This window comes from Eptesicus fuscus, chromosome 3 (assembly GCF_027574615.1).
Source record: "Eptesicus fuscus isolate TK198812 chromosome 3, DD_ASM_mEF_20220401, whole genome shotgun sequence".
Lineage (NCBI taxonomy): Eukaryota > Metazoa > Chordata > Mammalia > Chiroptera > Vespertilionidae > Eptesicus > Eptesicus fuscus.
In genome coordinates, this window is record NC_072475.1 from 99,625,369 (window position 1) to 99,652,618 (window position 27,250).

General features: G+C 40.6%; 1 protein-coding gene across 1 annotated transcript in view; it reads right to left on the reverse strand.

Moving 5' to 3' along the window:
• The window catches only part of ROBO2 (roundabout guidance receptor 2), a 744,230-nt gene that overhangs the window by 62,951 nt on the left and 654,029 nt on the right, over positions 1 to 27,250 (reverse strand). Inside the window, exons 24-26 of the mRNA XM_054710136.1 lie at positions 20,629 to 20,889; positions 15,790 to 15,995; positions 175 to 357 (exon numbers count right to left, since the gene is read on the reverse strand). Coding sequence (XP_054566111.1) covers positions 175 to 357; positions 15,790 to 15,995; positions 20,629 to 20,889 — 650 coding nt within the window. The remainder of the gene's footprint in view (positions 1 to 174; positions 358 to 15,789; positions 15,996 to 20,628; positions 20,890 to 27,250) is intronic.

Sequence of the window (27,250 nt, forward strand, 5' to 3'; positions counted from 1 at the left end):
ATCTGCAAAACTAGCATCAGAAAAGCTCTGGTAATTAAGCATCCAAACTGTGGTCATGCATACTAAAGAAATCCCTTCAATCAGACTCACTGAGGAGAAAGGACAGAAGAATAGCTCAGTGTCCAAAGAACAAGATTCTCTCATGCAAAGAGTGTTGATCCAGAGTCTACCAACCTGTTCTTGTAAGGCTGGTTCCATCCAGCCTAAAGCCAGCTTTATCTGCTGCTGCCACCAGAGCTTGTGCAAAACTGCCGCTGGCAAAGATGGAGCCATCTGAGGAGCTACCTACGCTAGATCTATGACTAGAAAAGTTACGATCCTCATCAGATGCAGAGCCCCATCCATTTACCATTGAACCTAAAAACAAATGTTGTCTAGTGAGTTGTAGATACTGGAGAGCTCATCTGCACACACTATGCGAATGGAACAAGCTGGCTTCCTCAACTCCTCAGTCTTCCTTGACATAAATCTGGTATCATCTGACTTCTTTAGCCACATGCAAGCATCACCCATGTTTTAAGTATTCCCACTGCAGAAGAATGAGGCTCATTTAAAACCTGTATCTGTTTGCAACACATGAATAAAACATGTTCCACATGGTTCCATTCTTACCTTGTTAAAATTATTACACATGATCATTTTCCAGGAAAGAATTGCTATGTATACTTTAAGTCTACAGTTCAGAGAAGAACACTTTTGATGAACTAAATTATAGTGTATTTAAAGTAAACATATCAAGAACTCAGTTGAAGAAATAGTATGAATATATTTTTAATTTAATGCAACCTCTAATAATAATTTGCCTGAAATCTAACCTTGTACACTGTAGAAGGGTTAGAATTATTTTAAGATTTTAAAGTAAAAACTTAATTATGCAGAAAAAAATAGTGAACATTCATAAACAAAAACATTTATAAATAATACCAGAGCAAATAGACTTAGAAAATAAGAAATATGTATCTTTGGAAAGTCCTATTAATTTCAAAACTCACTATGCTTTTTTGCTTTTTAATTAAGAACTTCAGTTTTCTCTTCAGTGCTAATTTTTATTTTAGAAAGTTAACCATTATGAAGAATATCACTGGCATTCTGCAAAATGCAACATGGCAATAGAGGAAAAAATCAGCTTTATGTGTAAAGAGCTGCAAGATATGAAGATACTGAGAAATAACTTTTATTCTTAGTTTTTATCAAGTCATTTACAATTTTATATATTTTTCTTAGACTAAACACATCAAAACCTGAATCTATTAAATTATACAATTAATATTACAATATTTATTTCAGTTGGTATACCATTAATTTATAACACAATAAAGTACCAAATGTTGCTTATTCAAAATTTTTTAAAAAGGAAGAATTAAATATTTATGGAACACTAACTTAAGGTTTCTAAATGAACCAAACACATATTCATATACAAGACATCAAAGTCAAGCGCCATAGATTTTTTTTTCTGCTTTTCTCCAATATTTAAGAAACAAAAGTATAGTTAGGAGTGTTGCTATGATGAAGCATTTGTACTTTTTTAGTAAAGGGGCCAGGATACAATCACACGGGTTCATGCACTTTTGAGAGAGAGAAAACAGAAACCGAAGAGGTTAGAAGGATTTGAGAAGTTAAAAGGGTGTTAAGTGTAGCAGAAAAAGATAGAATTTTGATTCTATTTGCCAAAAGCACAGAGATACACTTTTTACTTTCAAAACAAATTCCCTTGACACAGGCCACTGAAAGGAAGCCGAGATAACACCAGCAACTGAGCCTCCTCCGAGAGAACCATTTCTGATTTAATAATCGCAAGTCAAGGACCAACAGTCCAAAATGAAAGGAGAAATGATGCACTAGGTTTTGCAATATAATGTTACAGTAGATAAGAAACATATCAAAGTGATTCAGTCAGTAATCACAAAAGAACTCAAAACCCTGGAACCGAGGATAGTTTTGAAACCCGTGAAAGCTCAGGCCAGTCCCTCCTATGTTCTGTTTTCCATGTTTCTAAATGTCTACTCAACATCTGTGAACACATCTGTGTCAGCTATCTGAAACTCACTCTCCAAACAAGCATCTCCTTTAGAACAGCCTCAATTTCATTCCCAACTGATTTTCTTCTAGTCCCTCTATGTTCCTCATTGTCACTGAATTAATTTTCTGAAACACTTTTCACATTCAAGCTTACCTAGTTTGCCAATGCCACATTCAAACACCAAACTAGGTATTTGAGATTCTTCAATATCAAGCCTAGCCTACCTTTCTAGCCTCATTTCCTCTTACAGCCTGTGTAGTCCTGTTGCCTCACCCATATAACATTACTCACACACCTCTGAATTGTGACTGACTCTATTAACCACTGTGAAACTTTAAAGTCCAAATCAATATCATCTCTTTGATCACCCTGATTCTGCCTCACCTTCAACCCTGTCTAAAGGAGAATCAATCTCTCTGCCTCCTGTGTTTTTCAAACAGTATTCACACAGTAGCACATCAGGTCTCTACAAACTACAGTTTGCTGCATATATGTTTCCTCTTCTAGAAAATGTCTCATTCACTTTTATATCTCTTATACAGGAACATTGCACAGTAGACATTTCAATAAACATCAAGAATATTAAATTAAATATCTTAAACATTTTCATTATTCACTATAAATTCTATTTGTGATTCTATTCCATGTGTAATTTCCTAGCAATTACCTTATTTTAGTTACAGAATGTGCTTATAAGAACTCCAGAAAACACTAAATAAGAAATACAATGTTCGATTCGAGAAACCAAGATGGCGGCATAGATAAACACCTGAACTGCTGCCTTGCACAACAATTTCAAAACTACAACTAAAAGACAAAGCGAACATCATCCAGAACCACAGGAAGGCTGGCTGAGTGGAAATTCTACAACTAGAAGGAAAGAGAAAAGCACACTGAGACTCAGAAGAGCTGCGGAAGTAAAGGCAGAGGTACGGAGGCACACGCGCAGAGAGGGCTGGCAACTGAGTACATGGGTGGCTTTCTCGATCAGGAGGGAGACAAAAGCTCCTGACTGCTCGGAACTCCAGTTCTGGGTGAGACTCTGGGGACCCAGACTCATACAGGGAGAAACTGGACTGTCTGGCAGCGGGCAAAACTCTAGGGCGGCTTTCTCTCAGAGGTGCTCGCAGCGATTACTAGATTACCATGGGACACTGAGACCCAGGGGCCTCTTAGGGCAGGGCTGACGGGAAGCCATAGCTGTTTGCTACTCCCTGAGACTCTGCCCCAGCCAAGCTGAGCACAGAGGCTTTTGCATATGAATGGCCTGGTCCTTTGAATTCTAAACTTAACTAACAAACTGCAGCTGCGTCAGTGAGACCCAGAACATCCAAAAGAAGGCACAAGGCCCCACAGCAGCTTGCAATGCTTCACAGCTGGGCCTCATCTGGGCACCTCTAAAACCCAAACAAAGAAGAGGAATCTGCAGATTTCTCTGTAGCTCCTGCTGGGTGGCCTCAGGCAGAGGCTAAATTAGCACCTCCTTGAAGATCCAAGAGCCAGTGTACCCAGGGGTCAGAGTAGGACCATCCAGATTACAACTCTTCAGATCCATAAGGGACACACTCAGGGGGCAGACTCAGTGAGCACCAAAGCCCCATTGAAACAAGTCTTGTCTCATAAGGGTGTCTCCAGCACAGAAGTTCTCCCATCGTAGACACAGCTGATCCTCACAGCCAATTGGCCTGGAGGTCAATTCCTCCCAGTGATACCAACAACAATCAAGGCTTAACTACAACAAGACTGTGCACACAGCCCACAAAGGGGTGCACGAAGAGTGTCCACCTCAGGTAACTGGGGAGGCTGAACCACTGGGCCCTATAGGACACCTAGCACACAAAGCCACTCTATCAACTCAGGGAAGCAGCCAAAATGTGGAGACAAAGAAATAGGTCACAAAAGAAAGAAATGGAGGAAAGCAAATGACTGGATATAGAGTTCAAAATCACGGTTATAAGGTTTTTCAAGAATTTTCTAGATAAGGTCAATAAATTTAGTGAGACCCTTGAGGATATGAAAAAGGACCAACTAGAAATTAAGCATACACTGACTGAAATAAAATGTAATATACTGAGATCCAACAGCAGACTAGAGGATCACAAGAATCAAGTCAAAGATTTGAAATACAAAGAAGCAAAAAAACACCCAACCAGAAAAGCATAAAGAAAAAAGAATCCAAAAATATGAAGATAGTGTAAGGAGCCTCTGGGAGAACTTCAAGCGTACCAACATCTGAATTATGGGGGTGCCTGAAGAAGAGAGAGAGCAAGATATTGAAAACCTATTTGAAGAAATAATGACAGAAAACTTCCCCTACCTGGTGAAAGAAATAGACTTACAAGTCCAGGAAGTGCACAGAACCTCAAACAAAAGGAATCCAAAGAGGACCACACCAAGACACATCATAATTAAAATGCCAAGAGCAAAAGACAAAGAGAGAATATTAAAAGTAGCAAGAGAAAAATAGTTAAGTTACCTACAAGGGAGCACCCGTACGATTGTCAGCTGATTTCTCAACAGAAACTATGCAGGCCAGAAAGAAGTGGCAAGAAATATTCAAAGTGATAAATAGCAAGAACCTACAACCAAGATTACTCTACCCAGCAAAGCTATCATTCAGAATTGAAGGTCAGATAAAGAGCTTCACAGATAAGAAAAAGCTAAAGGAGTTCATCACCACCAAACCAGTATTATATGAAGTGCTGAAAGGTATTCTTTAAGAAGAGGAAGAAGAAGAAAAAGGTAAAGATAAAAATTATGAACAACAAATACTTATCTATCAACAAGTGAATCTAAAAATCAAGTGAATAGAAAATCTGATGAACAGAATAAACTGGTGAATATAATAGAATCAGGGGCATAGAAAGGGAGTGGACTGACAATTCTCAAGGGGAAAGGGGTGTGGGGGGTGCAGAAAGTGACTGGACAAAAATTGTACACCTATGGATGAGGACAGTGGGGGAGGGAAGTAAGGGCAGAGGGTGGGGTGGGAACCGGGTGGAGGGGAGCTATGGGGGGGGGGGAAAGAAGAACAATTGTAATAATCTGAACAATAAAGATTTATTAAAAATAAATAAATAAACAAATAAATAAAAAGAAATACAATATTAGTCAACTCTTGTCAATTACTTGGACAATGTAATTACCTAAAAGAAGAAAAAATATCCTATATAATAAAAGGCTAATATGCAAATAGACTGAACTGCAGAACAACCGGTTGTCTTAATGTGTGCTGACCACCAGTGGGCACGCACGGAACATGGTGGGTGTGAGCTGCAGCAGGATGGTGGAGCAGGTGAGTGGGAACGCCAGATCAAGGTGGTGCACCAGTCGCTGTCACCTGGGTGAGCCTCTGGTGGTTACTGAAAATTCTTTCTTCCCTCGCACTGAGTTCCCACCTGGCGCTCACACCTGCTGCCGGTGCTGGCCCCACTTGCACCCGCTGCCGGCACCCAGTGCTGGCCCCGATCGCTTGGTGCTGTCAGTGGGTGCGAGTGGTGGCTGCCAGCCCCGATCGCCCCTCAGGGCTTCTCCACCTCCCCCTACTCCTGAGGGGTGATCGGGGCAGCAGCCGCTGCTCACACTCGCTGACAGTACCGGCCCTGCTTGCACCTGCTGCTGGTGCTGGACCCAATCGCTCTGCGCCATCAGTGGGTGTGAGCGGGGCCGGTGCCCAGCAGCGTGTGGGAGCAGCAGCGGCGGGAGCGGGGCTGCAGGCAGACAGGGGACCAGGAGCTGTGGTGGGAGGGACCAGGCGGGGGCGCAGAGGATGGGCTGAGACCCGCCCCTATGCCCACTGCAGCCTCGCAGCCCACAGTTCCTTTCAAGGCACACAAATTTGTGCACTGGGCCCCTAATATATATATCAATCTTGACTATGATTTGATAACTTGAATATTGATATTTATCAGAATCTTATTCAAATTAAGACAACAATGTTACATTAGGTAGCAATTTACATTTTCTTCTGACTTTTCTATTCATACTCACTCATCTAAATGTACAAAGCCCCCTCCCTTCTTTTTAAAAATGTTTCTTTCTCCACTATAGTTGGGTCTGTTTTTGTTTGTTGGTTGGTTGGTGTTTTTTGTTGTTCAAGTTGGCTTGCTGTGTGGTTCTATTCCAAAGATTTAGCATTTGGACAAACTTAGTCTCTGAACATGTAAAACTTAGGAAAAATCCTACACCACAGCAGTGTCACTAAAGAAATGCCACCCTCTTAGATCTCTTTACAGAAAGTTTAGTTTGACTTTTTCAAAGAAGCCCTGTTCATCTCCTTGCAACAGTGAGTCCCTCTATATGAGGATTTCCATGTACAAATTTGCTAAACCCTAAACTATGCAACTGCTTTCCTGCCTCTGTGTTCTTGATCTGAATTTATCTCAATGTTAATACTCCTTGTCATGTGCTCAGAAATTCCAGTTACTCATGAAGTTTTCCGTGATTTTGTTCCCTTCCCTGGGAAGAGAGAGTAGCATGGAAGACCTGGGTTTGAGTGTTTGTGAAAATAGAAAGAACACCAGCTATTCTTTCCTTCCTACTCTCTGTAAGAGCAAAGAAATGAAGTAGATAACTTCAGAGTTGAAGAGATGTGAGCCACAGGGATTCGGCCATGTTGGGCAATTTCATCTCCCTGTGGTTACCATTCTGTCACATTTTTTATATTTAAACATCAAGAATGGCCTGAAGATTTATATGAACTAGCAAAAAAAAAAAAAAAAAAAAAAAAAGACAGCTATTGGAAGAAAATAAAAACATTGATTCATGAATTAGAAAACAAGCATAATTGGTTTTCTTTATAAATGTTAATGTAAATATAAAAATTAAAATGATTCTAAGTAAAACAGCTCAGGTAGAGAATGTTTACAAATTACAACCAATCCATAGCAACTTGACATGTTATAGCCCCAAACATAATCAATACATATTTAAACTTTTAATGAAAAATTAATTTATGGCACATAGCCAAATTTATCTATGTTTACATTTTCAATCTTTCTAAATATCTTAGGTTCAAAATTGCTGAAAGGCAAAAAATAAAATAAAAAAAATAACCCCCCATATTTATTCCAGCTGTTAAAGAACTGTATACAGGACATTAAGTTGTTGCTCAAATGTCACTGAGCAGTAAAATACCGTGATAATGTGGTATCTTGCTGTGTCTCTATTACAGCTCAGCACTAAAATTAATTTATGATCAGTCATCAATTCATTTACATTTCATTTTATGCTAAATCCTTCCTTGCCGATAAATCCTTATCCTTAGACCTAATAAGCTAGAGTAAAGTCTGTGCTTTATACTAATTGTTGCATTATCATTTTTATGTGATACAAAAACTGGCTATCCCCCATTTTTTTCAGTCAATGTTTAATCCAGAAAATCTTCCTATTAAGTACAATCTGTCTAACTGTCTATATATATAAAAGCCCAGCACCCAGAATGGCAGAACGACCAGAATGACCGGAACGACTAGACCCTGATCAGCCCCCTCACCCCGGCCCGGCCACCCATCGGCCCCCAACACCCTGATCGGGGGTGGGGCCTACTGGCCAACCTCCCGTGGCCCCTCCCCCTGCTGCCCAGCCTGATGGGCCCCCATTGGGGTGGGCTGGGCAGAACCCACCCATGCACAAATTCAAACACGGGGCCTCTAGTCTGTTCAATAAAATCTTCAGTTATAAGTGTCTTTGGACAAATCAATCCAAATATTGATTTCTACCTAGATGTAGGAAAACATGTCTAATCTTTAGAGGTCCCTCTTTCACTCAAAAAAAAATTTGAACATGAAACAATTCCACCCACATGGAATTTGATATGCAAATTGACAACACCTTCACTATGCCCAAGCCACACCCACCAGCCAATCAGGGTGAGTATGCAAATTAACCCAACCAAGATGGCGGTTAATTTGCATATCAAGACAGCGTAGAAAGAAGCGAAGCACTGCAGAAGGGAGTGAAGCTGCAGAGAAGCAAGCAGGTGGGGCGGTGGAGAAGGGAGGCAAGCAGGCGGGGTGGGCAGAGAAGGGAGGCAAGCCGGTGCTGCCTGACTTAGCCCGAACGGTCCAGGCCGCCATGGACCCGGCAGGCCTGGTGGGCAGCGCCTGATGTCACCCACAGGGTCCAGGCCACGATAGTGACCGGGCAGACTCGGCAGGCAGCACCTGATGCTGTCCGCGGGGTCCAGGCGGTAATCGGGACCGGGCAGGCCCAGCGGACAGCGCCTGACATCACCTGCGGGACCGGGAAGCCATTGGGACTAAGCATGGCAGCTGTCCGCGGGGTCCAGGGGGCGATCCGGATGGGCAGGTGGCATGGACAGCGCCTGATGTCACCCGCGGGGTCCAGGTGGCGATCGGGACTGGGCTGGCCTGGCAAATAGTGCCTGACGTCATCCAGCGGAGTCCAGGTGGCGATTGGGACTGGGCAGTTCCAGCAGGCATTGCCTGACGCTGCTTGCGGGGTCCAGGGGGCGATGGGGACCTGGCAAGTGGCATGGACAGTGCCTGATGCTGCCCGCGGGGTCCAGGGTGCCATTAGGACCAGGCAGGCAGCATGAGCAGTGCTTGATGTCACCCGCGGGGTCCAGGGGGAGATAGGGACTGGGCAGGCAGCATGGACAGTGGCTGATACTACCCACGGGGTCCAGGCGGTGATCAGGACCGGGCGGGTGGCATGGACACCGCCTCACACTGCCCGCGGGGTCCCTGCGGCAATCGGGACCTGGCTGGCGGCATGGACACCACCTGACGCTGTCTGTGGGGTCCAGGGGACGATCGGGACCTGGCAGGTGGCATGGATAGCCCCTGACATCACCTGCGGGGTGCAAGCGGCAATCGGGACAAGGCAGTTCTAGCAGGCAGCGCCTGATACTGTCTGTGGGATCCAGGGAGCTATCGGGACCAGGCAGGCGGCATGGACAGCGCCTGACACTGCCCGCGGGGTCCAGGCAGCGATCAGGACCAGGCAGGCGGCATGGATAGCACCTGATGTCACCCACGGGGTCCAGGGTGCAATCGGGACTGGGCAGGTAGCATGGTCAGTGCCTGACTTTGCCTGTGGGCTCCGTAGGCGGGGGTGGCCAGGGTCTCCGGGATCACTGTCTGTCCCCGGGCCACCTGAGGACACCGGTGGAGCAGGCCAGGGTTGAACATTTTAATGAAAATGCGATGCCTGTGCCCTGCCCCACTGCGCCCTGTCCCTGGAGAGGAGAGGGAAGTGGGCAGTTAGGAGGCACCGGGGCTCTGAAGTGGCTGGGAACAACCTGCAGGCGAGCTACCAGGAAGAGGTGCTGAACCATGAGGATGCAGAGGGCTGGCTGATGGCGGTGAGCAAAGGTGCAGATGAGGTGGCTCTTGCCAGCGCTGAGCTGGAAAAGTGCATCAAAAGCCTGATGGACAAAATCGCCTTTCTGAAGAAGGTGCATGTCCAGTATGCTCAGATCTCCGTGGAGATGGACGTGTTCTCCAAGTCCGACCTCTCCACTATGCTCAAGGACATCCGCACCCAGTATGAGAAGCTGGCTGCCAAGAACATGCAGAATGCCGAAGAACGGTACAAGAGCCGCTTCACCATGCTGACAGAGAGCACTGCCAAGAGCACCTACGTGGTGCGGGCCAGCAACTGCTCAAGGCCAAGACCCTGGAGATTGAAGCAAGCTGGGGCATGAACAAAGTGCTGGGAAAGCAGCTGCAAGAGCTGGAGGATAAGCAGAACTCTGATGTTAGTGCTATGCAGGACACAATCAACAAATTAGAAAATGAGTTGAGAACCACAAAGAGTGAAATGGCAGGATATTTAAAAGAATACCAGGACCTCTTCAATGTGAAGATAGTTTTGGATATTGACATTGCAGCTCACAGGAAACTCTTGGAAGGTGAGGAGACCAGCTCAGTTTCACCAGCATGGGAAGCATAATCAGCAGCTACTACCAGAGTTCCCAGGTCTTTGGTGATCTGCCTACGGTGGTTTACAGACTAGCTCCTACTTGATGTCTCCTTCCCTTCTTAATACACCAGCCACGACCAGGAGGAGCAGATCAAGGTGGAGGAGACCATTAAGGCTGCAAAAGCTGAGGAAGCTAAGGATGAACCCCCTTCTGAAGGAGAAGCTGAAGAGGAGGAAAAGGAGAAGGAAGAGGCTGAGGAAGAGGAAGGAGAGGAAGAGGAAGAAGGTGCCAAGGAAGAATTTGAGGATGCAAAGGAGGAAGAAGGAGGTCAAGGTGAAGGAGAAGATGCCCAAGAAGCTGAGGACGAGAAGAAAGATGAAGGTGCTGGGGAGGAGCAAGCAACCAAGAGAAGATTGAGCCCTCCTTTCCTTAATTATTTCAGGAATAATCCTCCTGAAACCAGGTCAACCCCACCACCAACCAAGCAGTTGAGTTCCCGATACTATATGAATTAAGAAGTCAATATATATAACATTCTGAGGTGACTCAGGCTGGACATTAAATGTTATGCTATGACTTTTCTCCTTATGCAGAGTATCTGTTTGCTTGCAGAGTGGCTTCCTGGCTTGCTGCCAGCCTGTGCATGGTCCACGCTTATGAGTTCAGGATCTATGACAATGTGAATAATTCAGATAAAAACACATGAATACACGAATTCACTAATGTTAATGTTAAATTTCATGGAAAAAATAATCCTTTGAATCTTTGGTGGTTAGAAATTACAGACCTCAAATCATGTGCAATAAACAGTAAATAAAGTTACACTGAATGACAAAAAAAATACATTAGGGGCCAGGAAACGTTCAAAGAACTGGGGAACTATTCCCAGATCAGGAAGGGAAGTCACAGGGTATATATTATTGCTACGAATACAGTATTTCCTACTACTTATAACATATACAATGTAATGTATTAGATGCCTTCCTATTGGATGAAGTATGCATTCTCATAGAGTAATACTGGTAGATATGTTATAGTTATGGCAGTATGTTATATCCTATCTATATTAATAAAAGGGTAATATGCTAATTAGACCATGAGACCTTCCAGATGTCCTTCTGGACAAAGCCATGGTGGCGGGGCTGAGGCAGAAGCGGTTATGGGTGATCAGACCAGGAGGGGAGGGCAGTTGGGGGTGATCAGGCTGGCAGGGGGGTGTAGTTGGGGGCAAGTAGGCCAGCAGGCAGAGTGGTTAGGGGAGATCAAGCAGGCAGGCAGGTGAGCAGTTAGGAGCCAGTAGTCCCACATTGTGAAGGGTTTGTCCAACTGCAGGTTTAGGCCCGATCCCACAGGGGTCCCAGATTGGAGAGGATGCAGGCCAGGCTGAGGGACCACCCCCTCCCCGTGCACGCATTTCATGCACCGGGCCACTAGTTATAAAATATCTTCCTTTGGATATTTCATAGCTGTTAACTTGTTCTGCTCAGATAAAAATTGAACAGATGATGTTCCCCTTTTATCTGTCACATTTTGGAGATTATATTTAATTTCCTTTATAATACAGCAAAGCTGTGGAGGTAGTCTAAGAAAACAACAATTATTTTTAGCAACATTTCTGAAATTTCCCTAATATTGAAATATTTTCCTTACATTTTTTGCAACAAAAGCAAGGAGTCAGGTCACACGTTTAAGTGGCCAATTTTCTAAAAGCTGTGTGGTCCAATAAGATGTTGAGGCTGCCAGGTTTTATTGATTTCAAAATGATCTGGTTTGGGAGTTCAAGTAAAACCTCAAAAGACATAAAGTACAGAAAATATAGAGTCACAATTTCCTTTCAGCTGCGGTATTTCTGTGGGGTCCAGCAGAGAAGGAAACTTTTTTTTCCATTTCCCTTCCCAGCACTCGCTCTCAGTGTTACTTTCTGTGATCAATGTGGCAGTTCCGATCTTGGCTCCACTTGTAGGACATTTTCCTCCTGCCTCCTCTCCCATTGCCTTCTGTTTCTCTTCGCCTGTGGTGGAGTCATTAAATTCAGGAAACACTTACACTGGACTCCCACCGTAAACGTTACAGAAAGAAGTATTGAAGGCTTCCCATCCTGTTACCCAAATGTGGGTTTGGCGTTTACGAAGAAATATTTCAAGCATATTCCTGAAGACTAACACAATCCTTCATGTTCACTTTCCAGCCCCAAATAGAGTGCACTGTGCTGTGATCAACACATCTTATACTTTTTACAACCAAACAGGTTTAAACTCCAAGTACAAATTAAAATTATAAAAATGAGATTTCCTTAAAAAAGTGCTGATAGAGTTGAATTTTATTAGAATGAGTAACTATTCTTGAATATAGAAATAAATATGAGAAAAAGTTTTTTTTTTTCCCTAAAAATTACTATTTTTGATCTTGGTTTAGTGTATAAGGGTAAGAAATAATGTTTTCAGGGATGAAATTACATATTCTATTTATTCAAATGTAGAGAGGGGGCAGAGAGAGAGAGAGAGAAGAGAGAGAGAGAGAGAGGTTAAGTAATAGACTGGAAAATCATTTTCCCCTTAAATATACTACATCCAGACATTAGAAAAAGTTGGGCATTTCCATAGCAGGGATTATGATAACTTATGTATACTAACAAAAAGGTAATATGCTAGTTAAACTGGACGTCTTCTGGACATCCTTCTGGACATCCTTCCGGACATCCTTCCAGACAAAGCTGCAGTGGCTGCAAGGGCCGAGGGCTGGCAGCGCGGGAGAGGCGGTGGCATGGGAGAGGCGGTGGCATGGGAGAGGCGGAGGTGCAGGCCAATCCAGTGCTGTGGACCCTTCTGCAGAGGCAGCGGGAGAGGGGGCTGCACAGTCCCGGTCTCAGAGCTGCCCCTTCCACAGGGGCAGCCACAGAGGCAGCGGCATGGGCCAGGTCCCAGCGCCATGCCACCACAGAGACTGGACCAGGTGGGTCCTGCTGTGCCTCAACCTCCGACAGTCCCTCCCCCAGTCGGCCTGGCCCCAGCCAGGTGGGGGGGCTGGGTCAGCACTAAGAAGCGAGGGCCAAGGGCCAGCAGCCATGGCAGCCAGCAGTGGCAGTAGCAGTGGGGTGATGGGGACAGCGCCTTCCCCTGATTGGCCTGGTCGCCTCCCGCAGAGGGAGGCCAGACTGCGGCTTAGGCCTGCTCCCCCTGGGGAGTGGCCCTAAGCTGTTGAGAGGGGGCAGGCTGGGCTGAAGGACCCCCCCGCCACAGTGCTTGAATTTTTGTGCACTGGGCCTCTAGTCTTTAGCATAAGACTGACTGATTTTGAATCTTCTTCTACCACTTATGTGACATTGAAAAGGACTTTAAACCCATCTGTGACTCAATTCCTTTTCTATAAAAAGAGAATAAACAGGGAAGGGAGGTTGAGGACAAGTCAAAGAGGGTAAAAGGAGGATAAATGGTGATGGAAGGAGACTAGACTTTGGGTAGTGAACTCACAATACAATACACAGATGATGTATTATAGAATTGTACACATGAAACCTGTATTATTAACTATTGTAACCTCAATAAATTCAATAAATATATATGTATGTAGTTTATCAATTCTGAAAATAAAAAATAAAGTGATGATTAAATGAGTTAATATATATTAAAATTTAGAACAAGGGTCAGCAAACTTTTTAGATAAAATAAGTCACTAAATATTTTAGGCTTTGCCTTCTCTGCCATACAGTCTTTGTTTTTTATTGTTTCTTATTTTCTTATAACCATTTAAAAATGTAAGAAATATTGTTAGCTCACTAAGGCCCACACAAAAACACAGGCCACTGCTTAGAAAAGTGCCTTTCACTTACTAAGGGTTATATATGTGCAAGTTATTATTATTATTATTATCATATTATTAAATCTCAATTCTTAGCTGAGTGGTTGGAAGAATTAGGCATTCAATAAGTGTTTGTTGTGAGAATTTATAAATAATATAACAATTTTGCAAATACATTTTTCCATTACTGAGTTTTACAGACTGAATGTTGGTATCCCCCGAAAATGTATACGTTCAGGCCCTAACACTTAATGTGATGGCACTTTGAGGAGAGGCCTTTGGAGGTAATTAGGTTCAGAGGAAGTCATGAGTGTGAGGTCCTCCTGATGGGATTAGTGACCTCACAAAGAGACCAGAGAGCGTGCTCTCTCTCTAACTGCCATGTGAGGGTACAGAGAGAAGAGAGCAGTCTGGGAATCATGAAGAGAGTTCTCACTAGGAGCTAAATCTGCTGTCACTTTGATCTTGGACTTTCCAGCCTCCAGAATGGTGAGAAATTAATGTTTGCTGTTTAAGCCAACCAGTCTATGGTATTTTGTTATAGCAGCCTGACCAGACTAAGACACTGAGTTCATGAAATATGGAACTACTGATATTTTCCATTTTTCTTTGCTTTTTCCATTTATGAAACTTTATGTCAAAATTTAAGAAATTCCTCAGAAATGTCTTAGTTGCTATGAAAATATTTGAAATTAATATACTTATTTTCTTTATAAATATGGGCTCTATACCTTGTTAACTGCTGGTATTCTTTAACGTAGCAACTGTTGGAATATAATATACCCACAATCCTGAATAATTTTATGTACAGGCTTAGAAGCCCACCTCTATGGTATAATTGCATTATCATTTTGGTTGACTCTAGAATTTCAGGGAATGGAATATCACTGTTATTTCTATTTAGTAAAAAATAGTAATTAATTTCATGAAAATGAAAATCTCTAACAGAGAATTCAGGTGAAAGTAATGACTAATTTGCTCACACCACACACACATTTAGAACTCACAGTAACTTTTGGTAAGATCAATATCCTCTCCTAAAAACATATTGCCCACATAACTTAGCACCATTAAACTAGCCATGTGTTTGAAGGAAACATAAACATGTTAGAATAATATTCATTAGCATGCTGATTTCTATAATATTTGGTTCTTACATACATTTACCTCAGGGTCATCACCATGTGCATGCACATGCCTATGAGGTTGCCTAAGAAGACCCAATGACATGCAAAGGCAAACTTACATTTTTAGCAGTTACATCTTTATGGTCATGCAAGAGATGTGTGTGTGTGTGTGTGTGTGTGTGTGTGTGTGTGTAAGAAATGGTACCTACTTGAATAGAAAGACATTTTTACTTTTCTCCATATTCATTGTGTATATATTAGAATTTAAATTTTTCTGACAAAATTTGATAAATTTTAATCCTGGGAAATAGACTTCAGTACTGAGACCATCCTATTAGAGTACCACCTGCAGCCTCCCACTCAGTGAACAAGGCAAGAGGAAGCCAGAGGAGTAAAGAGCAATACATTTCTTAGGAGAGAAGCAGTTATTGGATCCAACAATATGAAACGCATAAATGTGTGGTTATCTCTCTATACAGTTTCTTCACTTTAAAAATAATAGCCCTGCAACCTTAGAAATACTTATTCTGAACACTTGCTTTTTTTCATCAATGATGATTTTACAGAGTAAAATATCAAAAATCATATTAAGATTGCATTCACTTTGTATGTCGTTCCTGTTACATAAAATATATCATTTCTAAAAGACAAGGTTTTTATATAATAGACTTGGTTCTCCAGTAGAGTGAAATTTTCATGAAAACCTTGGATATAATTGAGTTTTCTTTCATGTATTTAAAGCTTTTTAAAATTCATGAAATTTTCTTATCATTTTTGCAGCAAAGCAAAAGTATTTCCAAATCCTTTTTGAGTTCTGTGTTTAAAATTGGCCTATTTAAAATGTTACTGAGATAAATGGAGTGGAATAAATCTTACATAAAAAAGAATTTGATTTTTGATGCATTTTAATGTTATAAGTAGGTCAGTTATTCCTAATAAATTTGTTCTGTTACCTGTCACAGAGCTATCCAGATTGTCCATACTGGATCCGGGCGTCTGCTCTAGCACTCTCAGGGGCCTGGGGATTTCTAAAGCCTCCTCCTCGTCATCAGCATCATCATCTGGAACATCTGTTTCCAAATCAGAAATCAAGGCTCCGGACATGTAACCTAATGGTGGAACCGGGGGCTGTGGAGGTTGATTATTGCTTTGAATGTGCCTATAATTTAAATGGGGGCAAAATAAACTTGTTAGCATTCCACAAAATTGTAATTAGAATTAAACGGCATGCTATGGTAACTCATTTCCTCTTCCTGTTTTCCTTTGACTAATTTTGAAGCTCACACTCCTTTCTTACATTTCAGCGGAGGCAATGGGCTACATATATGTAACTTGCCAACACAACAACAACAATCTAGATTATAATACCCTTCAATTGGTATTTATAGGATGATCCACAGAGAAAAAGAATACAGATTCAGCATTATTTAGTATAAATAAATCTTCCAAAGGAGAATAGGCATATTTGTCACAAATACTAGTAACTATTTAAAGCTGACTGTAGCCCTAGCCAGTTCGGCTCAGTTATAGAGCGTCAGCCTGCAGACTCAAGGGTCCTGGGTTCGATTCTGGTCAAGGGCACATGCTCAGGTTGCGGGCTTGGTCCCCAGAAGGGGGCATGCAGGAGGCAGCCAATCAATGATTCCCTCTTATCATTGATGTTTCTTTCTCTTCCTCTCCCTTCCTCTCTGAAATCAATAAAAATATATTTAAAAAAATAAAGCTGACTGTATTTTGGTCCAAAAAGAATATGATAATTTTGTTCCCAGCTTAGTGTCAGAGTTTGACTCAACCTGTGTAACCTATGTGACCTGCTGGCCCTTAGGAAGAAGAGATGTCACACAAAGGCCTAGTACCAACCCCCCTGTCCCCAACCCTGAGCACAGTCCCTGCCCCACAGGTTTTCTTCCTGCATGACCCCTGAATCAGGCTGATGGGTGTTTTCACTTTAAACCAATTTAGAGGAGGAATGACCACCTTGTGTTCGAGCTACTTATTTGTGCATCAGTCCCACCCACCAAAGTCTTAAGCACCTGAAGGCAGAAGAGACTCCTCTCAGCACTGAGTTTAGGCCCTCAGGTGTGCTCAATAATCCCTCTGAATAAATCAGTGGTCGGCAAACTCATTAGTCAACAGAGCCAAATATCAACAGTACAACGATTGAAATTTCTTTTGAGAGCCGAAAACCGACTTCTGCTCATGGGCCATGAAGTTTCAATCGCACGCACGTGGTATTTTGTGGAAGAGCCACACTCAAGGGGTCAAAGAGCCGCATGTGGCTCGTGAGCCGCGGTTTGCCCACCACTGGAATAAATGAATACCTTTAATCTCAACCTTGTGAAGCAGATAGAAGTCTCTTTTCGAAATTATTAAAGTGAAGTCCAATTAAATGACTTGTTTCAAATCACATGGTTGGTAAAATGTAGAGCTGGACGCTGGGGTCCAGTTGGTTCACTTTTTGAGTATTTAAGAGTTTCTTCTAAACCAGGGGTGCGGAACATCCAGCCCACTGGGTTGTATAAGGCCTTTGAAATCATTGGGTCTGGCCCTGCCAAAGCATTAGGGGTGAGTCAATTAAATGATTGATCAAATATAGCAGGCTGATTTTTAAGTTGATAATTTTGTATGTCCCGCTATTGCCGTTATAAAATTCCAAATGGCTCTTGGCAGGAAAAGGGTTCCGTACCCCTGTAAACCATAAAATACTAAATGAACTCACGCTGCATTTGTCATTAAGGAGTGAATATACTGCATGCTTGGACACATTGTGTTGTGGGTTTTTTTTTTTTATACAAAGTATTTAAAAGACATCTGCTATATAAGGAGATGTAAAACAAGTGCTATGCATTTTTACTGTTAGTTTTTTACTTATTTAAAGATATAAGATCATTTTATTTAATACTTTCACTTTGAGGGAAATATTTCATTGCTTAATATTCCTTTTGAAACTGCATTCTTAAATTTGTAGCCAACTCCAATGTTAACAAGATTCTAGATCTTTCAGTTAAAAAAGCAAACCTAATATGTTAGCTCTGGAAGCCACCTGAATATCATGAGGCCCACATCTTTAATTTAACAGACCAGGAATGTGAGGTCCCACGTTATTGTTTGGAATTCATAACAAAGCCTTCTTTGAAAAGTCAGGTGGTTCCCTAACTATTCCTACAGTAAGTCTTGAGTGTGGATGGCTACACCTTCCTGGAAGCGTGGCCTCGAACCCTGTTTGTGAATCAAGAAAGAAGTAAGCCCAGTCAAGAGCAAGTGGATGTAAGGTGCCATTTATGTACACAATTCATTCTCCTCTAAGAGCGGACACATGGCTCCTGGGGAGGACCAGACAGGCCAACACACTCGTCCTACATCACTCCTGACACTTCTTGATGGGACAGAGCTACATTAAGGGGTGAAAAATGTACTCTGAGTTTGGCAGAATTAGGAGACGCCCTGAAATGCAGAAAGAGGGTACACACATTTATAAATATCTCCTCGTGGCAGGCACTCTGCTGTGCAGTTCAGGGGTCAATGTGAACAGAATCCCTGGAGTTTAAGCCTGGGAGTGACTATTTTGTAAATGTTTTTCCTGTGAGGTTGATGTGCAGCCCAGACGAGAGGCATTTCCATTCCAGAAGGGCAAGGTCTCTCATATCCCTGCGCGGGAGTCAGCAAGGGCATTCTGGGATTGTTGGACAGAAGAGCAACACTGAGAAAGCAAGGTCTGCTCTGTGGGTACTTGGAGCAGGTGGAGGTGAACTCCTTTGTTCACTCATTTAGGAAATGTGTGTGGAGCATGCGCCAAGTGGGCCCTCCTCTAAGCGTAGAAGATAGCAGTGAACAAACAATTCAGGTGGAAACCCAAGCCCACCTGAATAATAGCAGTTGTAATATAGCTAGTTTCTTTACCAGGACTACACAAGTGCAAACTCATTTAATTCCTACAAAGCTATGATGCACTGTAATAAGCTTATCCTTACCTAAAGAGAAGTCAGGCCCTTGCCCTGTGCTCCAGAAAGGTAATCTCTAAGCTCTATGTTCTGTCTGATAAAAATGTCTTTGGTGGTTGTTTTTTTGTTTGTTTGTTTTTGTTTTTTGAGACCTTCAGCTCCTCCAGAAAGTCTAACATTGAGACTTGTGGTGGGATCCTTGAGTCACAAGGTAACTGCTTGCCTTCTGGAAGGGCTGGAGATCGAGGCCAGCCATGCAGGTAGTCAACCATGTCTGTGTGACAGCCCCGATAAAGACTCTGAACCTCAGGGCTCAAGTGAGCTTCCCTGGTGGGCAACGCTCCTTGCAAACCGCTGCACATTGCCACTGGAGAGGACAACTGGAAGTCTGTCTTTGGAACTGTCCTCGACTCTGCCCCATGCATCTCTTTTCTTGGCTGACTTTAATGTGCACCTTTTCACAATAATACACTGGAACTGAGTGTAACAGCTTCCTGTGAGTTTTGTGGGGACTCTAGTGAACTGAAGCACAGAAACGTTAAATAAACTGCCCAGTGTCACGCAACTCGTAAGTAGTGGCAGTGGTGGTGGCCCCGTCCTGGCTGCCCAGTCAAATCCCACACCAAGCCATTAGAATCTCCAGAGTAGGGCTTGGTGGGTATCAACATAGTTTAAGGCTGTCCAGGTGATTTCCAAACTCAGTCATATTTGGAACCCTGAGCTGGAATCTGTGCTAAGTAACTAAACTGCACAGCTTCATAAGTTAATGAAGGAAATTTTCTGGCTTCAACTTAAAAAGTGGTATTTTATAAAGCAGTCTGATGTAATATAACACTTTAAAGGTAGATTGTTTTAAAATTTTTTAAAAAATCTGATAATTGTGAAAAAAAGTTCAAGAATCTCTATTTCTAAGAAAATACCTTATGTTTGTAATAAGCTTTAAGTGATATTCCTGGTTTTAGTGTATCTTTGTGTGTTTAGTTGTATTAAAAAAAAGTTCATTAACACTGTGAATAAGATTTATCTTATTATCAACTTATTTCAGTAGCCAGAACTATGAAAAAGAAGCAAATAACCTGTCATAAAAATTTACTCTAATTTCAAGCACATGGTATAAATTAACAGAAGATAATCAAAGGTATATTATTAAGATATAATTTTAAAAGCCGGGAGAAGAAAGGGCAAATGAGAACAATAACTGCACAAAATAATGAGGATTGGTCCCACTTGTATTCCTGTCATATTTTCACAGGGCATCTAAGTAGATTTCCATTTATACCTTATGCAAGTTTATAGATTTATTAAAAAGAAAACAATTTTGGATTTGTAATTATTATGTTTTTTTAATGCACTTATTGTTACTAATATTGTAATTTTTCCTGTCTCATTTAATTCAGCCCAAAGAAGGTCTTTTAATAACAGACACTGACCATATGTGATTTGCAGAAGTTTACATTTATATATTCACAACCGCATACAGAATTAATTATAGGCACTTTAAAGAATCTAAAAGGAGTCTTTTATTATGGTATTGGAAGTGAGTTTAAGGATAAGCTAATTGAATTTAAACTATAACTTAGAAAAGACTCTGGTGTAGCCAAAAGCACCTTCACCTGAAATTCAACAGATCTAACTTCTTGCTCCGATTCACTCTAAGTAGTTATGAAACTTTGGTCAAATTATCTAACATTTCCTCAGTCGATTTCTAGATGATTGAAAAGTTGTACAAAAGCATTCCTAACCCCAGCAGTAGAGTTCCATGAAAACCTCTTGTGAATTTAATATGAAATAACATTTCCTCTCTCCATGGTTTGAAAGCCCGGGTCCCCCTGACCTACTGAGGACATTTACCATGTTTGCTTTGCTATGTCAAACTGATAGGCCCTTGTCAGCTCGTCCAGGTGAGCTTGCAGCATGGGTTGCATCTCTTCCCGGGGGGATGGAGTGAGCGTGGCCGTGGACTGCTGTCCAAAGGAAATAGCAGGAGACGAAGCCACCCCTCGGACAGGAGGTGTTGGGACACGATCATCGTCTTCTTCCAGTTCATCTTCCATGCCCTGGTGCAAGTATGTTTGTACTGGTAATGGCGGGCACCAACTATCACTGTCATAGCTGAAATTGAAAGAGAAAAAAAGCACATTTGTATATACACCCATGCGCACACACAATTATTCTGGCAATAAGCAGCAACCACAATGGCAACAATGGTATCTGAACTGTTCTCTCAGTTTATTTCCGCATGCTTTCAGGTTATCAACGCTACCATAGTAAATCACCTGGCTGTTGTCTTAATTTCTGATCATAATTACATCTATTACCTCCACATCTCAATTTATTCTTAAAGGATCTTATTACGGAATTGTTACCCCACAGTTACAAAAGGCAATAACTTTCCAACAAAGTTACTCATGTGGAAAAAACAAATTGCTAATTAAAGACAATTAATTAGTTTAGTGCTTGTAGATTTAACTATTTCTGTTCATCCTCGTGTACCAAGAGAATACGCCAATATTGATCATCTGAGAAGTGCTTGAGAAATTTATTTACCTTTATTCTAGACCTATCCCAACCTTTCATTACATGTGACATGTTAATCATTAAGACACTGTGCTACAAAACTATTCAATAGCCCTTTGACTCTTTAAAGTCTCTTAATGTTTTGTTTTGTTTTTGCAGAAACTCATGCCTCCTTATATTTTGACATGTAAAAACTATAAAACAGAAACCTAGTCCTATCAAATATATATTAAAAAAGAAAAATAACATTTTTTTTGAAACAGCATGTTTTTGAGGACTCTGGTTAGGGACTATAGAAAATTAATTCTAAAAGTTTTCCTTGTGACACAAAACCAGTAGTATATCTATTTACACTTCCTTTGTAGTACCATTATTTTCATAAATCAAATAGATCTAAATGTACTTTTAAAAAGAGGTATAAGCATAAGATAAGCAATACTAGATGTAATTTTCCTATGAGTTCAACTTTTTAAATACTTTCCACTTGACTACTACTTCCACATCACAGATCAGTCTCCTTTATATGTGAACTGTCCCATTGGCTTTCCTAGTCTCTTGAGATGTCATATTTATGTGTTCTGTACTGTCTTCCATACAGGCAAACAGATTATATTTCTAAAATCTTTATTCACGTCACACCTATACTTCATCATTCAGTGATTGTCGCTAATATGAGAAAAAAGTTCAAACTCATTAGCAGGACATAAAAAAAATTCTCCAGCTGATCAACCTATCTTTATAGTTTATTTCCACAACACCAGCCTATGCTGCACCTTTTTAAGTATAATGACTTATACTTATGCTCAAATCATCGGCCTGTAACCTCCAGGTGCTTCTTCAAGGTCCAATTCAAGTGCTGTTAGTTTTGCGAAGCTTCCTCTGCTCCATCAAATGGAGTGGATCATAACTCCCTAATACGTACTTTGTGGCATTCTCCATGTCATATTGAGATTATTTGTTTCATATCTCTTTTTTCCCCAAGATTCTGTGAGATCTTTAAACTAAAGAACTCTGTAATTCTCAACTCTGCATTTCCAGCACTAAGTACAATAAATAGCATATGGGCAGTTTTCATTAAAGAACCTGAAAAAAGGATGAATACTACAAATGTATATATCTAGTTTTTATCTTCCTTATAAATGCTAACTTGAAAATGTCCAGTGACTCTGGAATATTTTTACTTGAGTGTCTTTTCACTTATCCTGTTTAAAACTGAACTCATAAAAAACAAAAACACCCGCATATAGGTTTTTATAGCAGCCTTATTCATCAAGTCATGTATATTACTAAGTGAAAGAAGCAATTCTGAACAGGCTACATACTATGATTCCAACTATATCACACATTCTGGAAAAAGCAGTACTGTGGAAACAGCAAGAAGTTCAGTGGCAGCCAGAAGTTAAGGGGAAGAAGAGATGAACAGCAGAGCACAGGATTTTTAGGACAGTGAAACTACTCTGTATGACACCATAATAATGAATAGATGTCATTATACATTTGTTCAAAACCACAGAATAAGCAACACCAAGAGCCGTGGACTTTGGGTGATTATGATGTGTCAAGGTAGGTTCATCACTTTTAAAAAGGTTCCACTTTGGTGGGAGATGTTGATGGTAGCAGAGGCTATGCATGGGGGTCAGAGCAGGCAGTATATGGAAAAATCTGTGTTTTTTGTTCAAATTTACTGTTAACCTAAAACCGATCTAAAAAAATAAAGTCTATTAAAAAACAGCAACACCTGAATTTATCATCCTTTCTTTCAACAATCAAGTGTCAGGTGATAGGATTTTTTTCACAGAGCATGAATCCAATGGGCAGACCAATATTAAGCAAATAATCAACAATATCAAATACTGTAGGAACAGAGATCAGGGAGGCTAGAACTAGTCCTAAGGTTGGGCAGGGATCTGCTGACCACTGGAAAGAGGGTACTCTAAGTACCACATGTGGTGGTCTGGAGAAAGAGAAAAGAGAAAACATTTGGAGAACTCAAATAGTTCTCTGACTGGCAAGAGCTGGCACATGAAGAAGGTTGGCCTCGGAAGAGCAGGAGAAGGGAGGGAGGACATGCCAGTTCACAGAGGGCCTCATCAGCTCTGACAAGGAGTGTGGAATTCTGCCTGTGGGTGATGGATAGTTACCGAGAGGTGTTACAGGGATGATATTATCTTTGGCTGTTCAATTTTCCGCTCTTGTTAAAGCTACCTAAATAATCTTCTATCTCAATGTGTTGCAACCTGAAGACCTTGTTTCAGAAGCCCTGACTGGAATATTTGTTTAGAAATATCATCTATAATTTAGTATAAACAAGCACACTTTAATATGTCACTAAAACTTTTTCATATACTAGGAAATACCATTGGTTAAAGTTGTATTGCCATTAAATGTCTACATAAATACCAACTTGACTGAGGAAATCTATTGCTCTAAAACAATATCATTTCTCCTGTTTTATATGTTGGAAATCAGTTAGATTTCATTTGAAGAAAATATTCTGTTGAGTAAAAAGTCTCTAACGCAGTGTTTCATTTGGATTTCTTGCTTGTAGTTTTTTTCAACCTTTAATCAATCCTGTACTCCATTTAAAAGTTGGTCTATGAAAACATTAGAATTGTTTGAATAAAATATTTGATACTCTTCACCCTTCTGTCTGTTAAATGTCTAAGTCTCAGCCTACCTTTTCAGATAGGTAGATGATTTTTTTTTTAAAGTTTCTCAACAGGAATCTCCTGCTCAAAATGAATTTGTGTTTTGTTGTTGTTTGTTTTTGTACTTTTCCATGCTGGTGCAGTGTTTAAAGAATTCATCTTATTTCAAATGAACTGCACTCTTCCTATTTCACCTATCTTAATCTTAAAAATCCTCCAAGCTATAGGCTAAATCCTGTATATTTTACAAAGATTGTCTTCATGTGGTCAACAAACACTGATACATTACTCTTGTATTTTTTTATTTTATTTTTTATTGCTTAAAGTATTACACATAGTAGTACATATATCTCCTTTTCCCCCATAGTCTTAAACTTGCACTGACAATATTTTTGCACATTTACCTGAAAATTTATTATATATTATCTTATGCCATCATTATTTATTTTTATTCCTCACCCGAGGATATTTTTTTTCCATTGATTTTTAGAGAGAGTAGAAGGGAGAGAGAGAGAGACAGAGAGAAACACCGATGTGAGAGAGACACATAAATTGCTTGCCTCCCACAAGCCCCAGACCAGAGCCGGGAGCCTGCAATGAAGGTACGTGCCATTGACCAAAATTGAACCCAGGACCCTTCAGTTCCCAAGCTGACACTCTATACACTGAGCCAAACCACTAGGGCTCAATTTTAAATTTGGATTCTTTAATTGTCTAACATATTTTAGTATTTAACCTTTCACATGTTAATAGTAGGTGATAAGCATACTTATTGATTTGAAAAATACATAAATTGCTTCATTAATAAAAATGCTTAGACCCTGAGTGGGTAGCTCAGTTGGTTGGAGCATCACCCTGAACACCAAAAGGGCTACTGGTTCAATTCCTTCTCAGGGCATGTGCCTGGGGGGCAGGTATGGTCCTGGTAGTAGTGTGTATAGGAGGCACCCAGTGAATGATACTCACTTTCATTGATGTTCCTCTCTCTCTTCCCCTTCCACTCTCTCTATAATCAATAAAAACATATCCTTGGGTGAGAATTTAAAAAGTAATAAATAAAAAAAATGCTTAGGTTTCTTTTATTTTCTTCAGTTTTTCTTAATCCCCACCCAAGGATATGTTTATTATTATTATTCTTTTAAATCTTTATTGTTGAAAAGTATTACATATGTCCCTTTTTTCCCCCTTTGACCTCCTCTAGCCTGCCCCTACCCCCAGCCCCACGCCTTCACCATCCTATTGTCTGTGTCCATGGGTTATGCATGTATGCATACAAGGTCTTTGGTTGATCACTTCACACACAGCCACACTCCCCCGATTTCCCTCCAAGATTCTGCACGCTGTTCCATGCTTCCATGTCTCTGGATCCACTCTCTTCATCAGTTTATTTTGTTAACTAGATTTCACATACAAGTGAGATTATGTGATACTTGTCTTTCTCTGACTGATTTATTTCACTTAGCATAATACTCTCCAGGTCTCTCCATGCTGTCTCAAAGGGTAAGAGATTTTTTTTCTTTTTTTACAGCAGCGTAGTATTCCATTGTGTAGACGTTTCACAGATTTTTTTTTTATCCACTCATCTACTGATGGGCACTTGGGCTGTTTCCAGATCTTAGCTATTGTAAATTGTGCTGCTATGAACATAGGGGTGCATACATTCTTTCTGATTGGTGTTCCAGGTTTCTTAGTATATCTCTCTAGAAGTGTGATCATTGGGTCAAATGGAAATTCCATATTTGATATTTTGAGGAAACTCCATACTATTTTCCATAATGGCTGCACCAGTCTGCATTCCCACCAGCAATATACTAGGGTTCCCTTGTCTCCACATCCTCGCCAGCACTTGCCAGTTGTTGATTTGTTGATGGTAGCCATTCTGACAGGTGTGAGGTGATACCTCATTGTCATTTTAGTTTGCATCTATCTGATCAGTGACTTTGAGCATTTTTTCATGTCTCATGGCCATCTTTGTGTCCACTTTGGAGAAGTGTCTATTTAGGTCTTTTGCCCATTTTTAATTGGATTGCTTATCTTTCTTTTGTTGCTTTGTAGGAGTTCTTTATATATTTTGGATATGTTCTGTTCCATTGATCTCTATGAATGTTCTTGTGCCAGTACCAGGCTGTTTTGAATACGGTGGCTTTTTAGTATAACTTTGTATCTGGAATTGTGATTCCTCCAACTTTGTTCTTCTTTCTCAAGATTTCTGCAGATTTTCTGGGTCTTATTTTGGTTCTATATAAATTTTTTGGAGTATTGTTCTAGTTCTGTGAAATATGCTGTTTATATCTTAATAGGGGGTGCACTGAATCTGTACTTTGCCTTGGGTAATATGGACATTTTAATGATATTATTCTACCAATCCATGAACATGATATATTTTTCCATTTGTTTATATCTTCCTCTATCTCTTTTTTCAACATCCTGTAGTTTTCCGAGTAAAAGTATTTTACCTCCTTTGTTAAATTTATTCCTAAATATCTTAATTTATTTACAATGGTAAATGGGATTTTTTGTTTAGTTTCTCTTTCTGATAATTCATTATTGGTGTATAAAAATGCCATCAATTTTCGCATGTTGATTTGTATTTTGTTACATTGCCAAATTCATTTATTAAATCTAGCAATTTTTTCATGTAGTCTTTAGGGTTTTCTATGTACAATATTATGTCATCTTCAAATAATGACAATTTACTTCCTCTTTTCCAATTTGGATGTGTTTGATTTCTTCTTCTTATCTGATAGCTGTGGCTAGGACTTCCAGTACTATGTTGAATAAGAGCAGTGAAAGCAGACATCCCTTGTCTTGTATCTGTTCTTAGGGGAAATGGTGATAGTTTTTGCCCATTGAGTATGATGTTCACTGTAGGTTTGTCATATACAGCCTTTATTATGTTGAGATATGCTCCCTCTCTTCCTACTTTGCTGAGAGTTTTTATAAAAAATCGGTATTGGATTTTGTCAAATGCTTTTTCTGTGTCTATTGATACGAACATGTGATTTTGTTTTTCAATTTATTTATGTGATGTATCACGTTTATTGACTTGCAAATTTTGTACAATTCTTGCATCCCTGGAATAAATTCCACTTGTTCATGGTGTATGATCTTTTTAATATATTGCTATATCCAATTTGCTAATATTTTGTTGAGGATTTTAGCATCTATGTTCATCAGGGATATTGACTTGTAATTAATTCTCTTTCATTGTAATGTATTTATCTGGTTTTGGAATTAGGATAATGCTGGCCTTGTAAAAAGAGCTAGGAAGTATTCCTTCCTCTTGGATTTTTTGGCCTGTACAGGTT